This window comes from Pelecanus crispus, chromosome 7, assembly GCF_030463565.1.
Source record: "Pelecanus crispus isolate bPelCri1 chromosome 7, bPelCri1.pri, whole genome shotgun sequence".
Taxonomy (NCBI): domain Eukaryota; kingdom Metazoa; phylum Chordata; class Aves; order Pelecaniformes; family Pelecanidae; genus Pelecanus; species Pelecanus crispus.
Genome location: NC_134649.1, coordinates 35,277,011 through 35,283,682, shown reverse-complemented (window position 1 = coordinate 35,283,682; position 6,672 = coordinate 35,277,011). Strand labels below are relative to the sequence as shown.

The window sequence follows — 6,672 nt, the reverse complement described above, 5'->3', positions numbered from 1 at the left end:
TCTTTGAAATAGTACACACATAACAACAGAAAGGTAGAGGCAATAAGATAGTACACTTCTTATATCAAGGTTTTTGGTTCTGTGAAGAATCATTTTATCATATTTCTTTTCTTTCCAAGCAGAGTAAGTAGCACTGAAGTAAAGCATTTTCATTTACCTGTGCAATATTTTCTGCCCACGATGCTTCCTATCAAAGTAGGGTATGTAGGTAATATACTTTGTCAAAACTCTTTGTCTCATGACCAGCAATACCCTGGCATGAACTTGCCAATTTTTAATGACTTTGATATTTATTTTTAGCCTGGGATTAATACAAAAATAAAATTAGAGCTTATTTCTCAATCAAAAAAGTTAAAATAACTTTAAATCTTTAACCTTTCCAAGTATAAGACTTTAAATAGTCAACTGTGCATCCCTTATGGAGAGAGATTCGACTCAATTATTTAAAAAAAAAAAAAAATCTGTTCTGTTGCCAAGTTCAAACTTGACACTTTATCCCAAAAAGAGATTTACACTGAGAGGTGGCTCTATTTAAATATTTATGCTATAGATCTATATATTCCAAGTAAAAATACTTCTATCTAGAATTCGGTGGAGAGTTACAATAATTAGGGTCCATAAATATTGCTGCAGTTCAATTACGGTACAATAATTACAAAATATAGAACATCTCTTTACAAATACAAATCCTTGTATATTACAATTCATTTACAATAATTTCTACTATATAATTTTTAGCAAACTATCTTATCTAATTCTACTATAACCTGGTTGCAAGTGCATTAGTAAGAATGCAATTATTCCAGTATATTTTGCCCTTAATGTGATAGTCATAAAACAGACTACCTGAATGATATTTTCCTATGTAAACTGGTGTTACATATGACAGATTATTCTTTATATAACTTCTTTTTCCAACGATCTCTAACAGGTAGAGCATGACAAACTGTATTTTAGAAGAGCATTAAGAAAAGAAATCAGGAGGCAAGTTTGAAAACAATGTTGGAATGGATATGCAACGGGTAGCTGATATGCTATTGAGTACTGAGGTAATGACATTATTGTTGTCATCACTCATCTCATGTTGCTATTTCCCACGCAATTGTGTGCCGGACTTACACAGACATTTTCACTGACAAAATCCTGCTCTACTATGAAGGACAGCAGCACAAGGTTGAAAGACAGGCAAGATATTACACCTCAGAATCCTGCTCTAGCCCTCAAAACACTGATTGTCACAATCTGCTTGGTTTCAAAATAACCTTATTCCTACAGAGGAACTGAAGATTCTGTGGGAGGAGACCTGACATCCTGCAGCTCTGATCACATTTCGGCAACCTGGAGATAATCAATTTATTAGTTATGGCTTCCTTGAGGTGTGACATCGCTTGTACAAAACTTGGTTGGTTATTCACTGCAGCTAGTGCCTAGCATCTTTAAACTATGAGGCACTTTTTCTGTTATTAGAATCGCCTTCCTTGCTAAATACTATAAGCTTGTAATGCATATCATTTCATCAGCTAAGTCTTCTTCATATCGTCCCGTTTCTGGTTCTTCATCACTGTAGCCAGGACCAAAATCTTGAAGTTCATAATCTTGTCTGCTTAAAATGGGAAACATATCCCCATTGGTCCCATTGCTGATATTTCCATTGAGAAGATTACTTGCCGCACTTTCCATCTCATCAATAGTCATGTCACATGCATCAGCAATCTCGTGTTTTGTAGCTGAAACAAATTTAGGGTCCTTTGCGTACCTTCCTAGGCCTTCAGATATAAGTACCTGGCAGATGGAGGGGAGAGAATGAGATATGCAGTGGAATACAGAAGAACAGACAGGTCAGAACAATGTTTCTCATTTGTGGAAAATACTAGAAACACCATGCTGACTCACTACAGCAACCCACAGCAAAACTGCGTGTGTAAAGAACAATCAAATCAAATCAACAATCAAATGGCTCCAGACCACACTGTATCAGTTATGTGACAGTGTAACTGATAATGCAATACCTCTGACTTTTCTCTTTAGAAATTTGGGGGTAGTCTTTGACAAACATCAATCATCAGGCTGATGTACTAAAGACAACAGTTAATATATCGCAGGTGGTGCAATTAGAACAACTGTCTGAAACATACAATTCTAGATACGTTCTCGGTACTTTGGAGTATATGAAAGAAAGATGCTGAAGTCCCATTTGCAAATAAAATTTAACAAAGTATATTGTTTAGCTCATAGCAATGGAAAGGAAGTGACAGATGGAAGCAAGAACAGTAATTATGATTCAGAAATGCTATCTACTCTTTTTCTTCAAATATTTTTTAATATAAAAGGGAATTGTCAACATTCTTTAGTACACCTACAAAACAGTCCTTGTAGTTGTCATTAACCTCTGCATTTAGTACACTGATTCATAGAGCTCTTGTTCTTTTCTTCAGATTACTGCAAAAATGGTGATGCATTTCTATAGAAACAACAGAGAGAACAGGCATATGCATCATCTCTTCCCTATCTGCCATTGTGAAAAGACACTTCATAAGCAGTCCTCATCTAGAAAACTTAAATTTCAAATCTATCTGAAATCTCTCCAGTTCTCTGACACACTAATGTTAAGATCTGGATTCAGCAGAAATCCTTCACTACGTGACAACTACAAGTAAGTTCCCCCGTCTTTACCTAAAACCCGTTTTGGGCTTTGAAACTGAAAATACCATGTTTTTAGAGAGATAACATGGACTGAATGGTATGCCTTTTAAAGTTAACACAAGAACTCAATGGACAGACACCCCTGGCTACTTCAGAGGTTTCTGTAATACTTACCGCTTCTACCAAACTGTCTGCACTCCTCTGTTTGTCACTATGTTTATGCCTAAAGTCATTAGGAACTGTTAAATTAGCTGGTGTAAATGTTCGGTAGGAAATATCAGGGTCATCTGTGTACCAAGAGCTCCTGTGCAAGGAAGGCAGGCTACCATTCATGTGTTCTGTAGAGTCAGCCCTATCAACCTGGATTAGAGGCGTGTAATACGGAGTACGGTCCCTGTTGGGAGGGGTTGCAGGTGGGGTAGCCCAGGAACGCGTTGAACGACTTGGTGAATGTTTATGAGCTTTGCTGGAATCCAGACCTGCTACAGCCATGACCTGGTAAGGGGAAGAATTTTAGAAGTCAGTGATTTCAAATGCTCAGTCATACTCATTTCTCATTGCAGCAGGTAGTTCAAACCAATTGTTCAGGCAGCAGCTAGGCAAAGCTAACATTTCTGATGTTTAATAGTCACGTAAAGGAGGAACAGGACTGAAATTGGTAAATTGACAGGATAAAATGGTATTTTTTTCTGTTATTACTCAGATCACAAAATCTTGGTAGTAGCATAATGAAGAAAAACAACTGCTTATACAATATATTAAACAAAGAAAGCGCAGTGTAGAAACATTCCTTCTGTCCTGTAGGGACAGGATAGGAAGCTGTCAGCATTTCCGAGGCATTCTGGATGGTGTCTCTAGACTATGGAAACTGCCATCTTCTCAGGGCCATGTCAGAGCTGGGCATTGAGCCTCAGAAGATGTGGATGTTGTACTTAGAAATTCTCACAAATGGAGCTGAGTAACTGCATAGGCAAAGATTAATAGACAGTTGTTGTATTATGCAGTCCTGGTCAAAATTCCTTAGGGCATCCCGACTCTTTGTGGACACTTAAAAAGTCATATGGGCAAACTACTCATTTTCAATGTTTTGTAGAAGGTTGATGTTTGAGAAGCCTCATGTCTAGCAACTATAAGCCTACACTTGGCCTAGGAGTTGTGCACAGGCAAACTACGTAACACACTAGTACTGTTTCAAACAACAGTGAAATGCAGAGGTACAATATAGAAGCTGGAAAAATGTAATTCATTATTAGTTAAATAAGATTTTGTGTTTACCTGCTGTTGCATTAAGTGAAGCGGTAAAGCAGTGCGATGGTGGAAATTAGGAGAGAGTGGTATGTCATCTTGACTATTCTGTCGGCGGAGGCATTCAAAGTTAAAGGAAGATCGTCTATTTGCTGCTGGGAAACCATAATTCATTAGGCAAATAAAATACTTTTCCTCGAAGTCTATTTTCCAGAATTCCAGTGTGAGTCAACCAGCACACAAATAAAAACATATCCCCCAATAAGAAATAAGTTGTGCTAACAGAAGCAAGCAGCTGGTTATAAGATAAAGGGTAGGCTCATCATGTGGGCAAATGCAGTCCTAGGTAGAAACCATACAAGCAGCCTAACGTGACAGAATTTGAAGCAGCTATGTTTCACAAAGCAAGCTGGTGTTATGCAGCAGACTGGTTCAGACACTTAACCTCAGAATTTTGTTGTAAACTCTCGTGAATAGTTACAAAGAAGAGTTTCTTCTTTCTTCCCCGTGGTTTTAAACTCTTCATTCTAGTCAACCAGTCTTCCCGAAGGAAATACCAAATCCCCAATTCCTTGGAAGCAATGTGTAATATGAAAAACCATATGCAAGTCAAAGTTGACTCATGTTATCAATTCCTGATATCAATATCATTATATCAATTCCAGATGTTTATTCTGTTACTTATGACAATGATAAGCCATGGTCTCTACTGTTATGCATGCTGTTATTATTCATGTAAATGCTAGAAAGGAAAAAGTAGAAGTCTAAACTGGATCAAGATGTTTGGCTGATGTGGAAATGTTTCAGCTGGTCTTGGTGAAAGCCCAGGGAACGATAGGAAGCAGTGCATGGGTATCATTCCTCTGTGTTAGCTTCAGTGTGAAGAAAACCTGGGTGCTGAACAGCAGCTGGAATCCAGATACGTCCTCACAGCTGTGAGCATCACAGTGCAACACTGGAAAGAGCCTGGCCGTACAAAGCACTGACACAAAATTGTGCGCTCTTGAAAGTTACTGAAAGTATTCTTGGTATCTTTTTTCCCAACACCAAGAATTTTGTGAACAGTACAGAAGAGTTAAGTGCCATAGACTTAGGATTCCTCATAGTTATCACCAGGCACTTAACGCTCAATACTACCAGTCAAGGTTCCTTAAAGAGCCACTGGACTGTGGTGGGTTGACCCTGGCTGGATGCCAAGTGCCCACCAAAGCCGCTCTATCACTCCCCTTCTCAACTGGACAGGGGAGAGAAAATATAACAAAAAAGCTCATGGGTCGAGATAAGGACAGGGAGATCACTCAGCAATTACCGTCACAGGCAAAACAGACTTGACTTGGGGAAAATCAGTTTAATTTATTACCAATCAAAACTGAGTAGGGCAATAAGAAATAAAACCAAATCTTAAAACACCTTCTCCCCACCCCTCTCTTCTTCCTAGGCTCAACTTCACTCCCGATTTTTCTCTGCCTCCTCTCCCCGAGCAGTGCAGGGGGACGGGGAATGGGGGTTGCGGTCAGTTCATCACATGATGTCTCTGCTGCTCCTTCCTCCTCAGGGGGAGGACTCCTCACACTCCTCCCCTGCTCCAGCATGGGGTCCCACCCACAGGAGACAGTCCTCCATGAATTCTCCAGCATGGGCTCCTTCCACAGGGTGCAGTCCTTCAGGAGCTGACTGCTCCAGCGTGGGTCCCCCCCGGGGTCACAAGTCCTGCCAGCAAACCTGCTCCAGTGTGGGCTCCTCTCTCTCCACGGCTCCACAGGTCCTGCCAGGAGCCTGCTCCAGCGTGGGCTTTCTACGGGGTCACAGCCTCCTTTGGGCACATCCACCTGCTCTGGAGTGGGGTCCTCCCCGGGCTGCAGGTGGGTATCTGCTCCACCATGGACCTCCATGGGCTGCAGGGGCACAGCTGCCTCACCATGGGCTGCACCAGGGGCTGCAGGGGAATCTCTGCTCCGGTGCCTGGAGCACCTCCTCCCCTCCTTCTTCACTGACCTTGGTGTCTGCAGAGTCATTCCTCTCACATAATCTTACTCCTCACTCCAGCTGCAGTTTGTGTCCTGGTGGTTTTTATTTTTCTTAAATATGTTATCACAGAGGTGCTACCACTGTCGCTGATTGGCTCGGCCTTGGCCTGCGGTGAGTCTGTCTGGCATTGGCTCTCTTGGACACAGGGGAAGCTTCTAGCAGCTTCTCACAGAAGCCACCCCTGTAGCTCCCCCTGCTACCAAAACCTGGCCACACAAACGCAATACATGGACTAAAATAGGCACCTCCAGGAGGTGATTCAGTCCATTTCATGCAAACTTTGTGTCTCTTTCCATTGTCTCTGTGGTAAATCCAAATACAGGAATGTAAGCCTTAAGCTCCTGATCCTAACAAATGCTAAATATCCCAATACCAAAATGAATAAAAACCAACCCAAAAAGTCGCTTCATCCAAAACAAGACACTGCTTTGCACATGCTTCTCCCCAGGAGAGAGTCTGAAAGAGTATTTTAACCATTTCCCAGTACGCTTCTGGAAGTTGCTCAAATACTGTGGTGATACGTTTGGTATAAAAACCTCTAGAAAGCTTGACACAGAGCTCAATTTACTAACTACAGTACTCAGCCAAGGCACTGTGTTACATTAACTTGGACTGAATCCAGGTGCTAGCAGAAACTGATTAGTGCAATATTGCAGGTTCTTTTTTTTTTTGTTTTCTTTCTCTTTTTTCTTTACATGAGAACATCAAGGCTTCCACCCCAGGCCAAACAGCCTATACGCTAGTTACAAATAATAG

General features: G+C 41.0%; 1 protein-coding gene across 1 annotated transcript in view; it reads right to left on the bottom strand.

Annotated features, from left to right (window-relative positions):
- Nucleotides 1–1,488: 1,488 nt before the first annotated feature.
- CACNA1D (calcium voltage-gated channel subunit alpha1 D) overlaps nucleotides 1,489–6,672 on the bottom strand; it is a 208,701-nt gene continuing 203,517 nt past the window's right edge. Inside the window, exons 47-49 of the mRNA XM_075713577.1 lie at nucleotides 3,919–4,040; nucleotides 2,818–3,138; nucleotides 1,489–1,782 (exon numbers count right to left, since the gene is read on the bottom strand). Coding sequence (XP_075569692.1) covers nucleotides 1,489–1,782; nucleotides 2,818–3,138; nucleotides 3,919–4,040 — 737 coding nt within the window. The remainder of the gene's footprint in view (nucleotides 1,783–2,817; nucleotides 3,139–3,918; nucleotides 4,041–6,672) is intronic.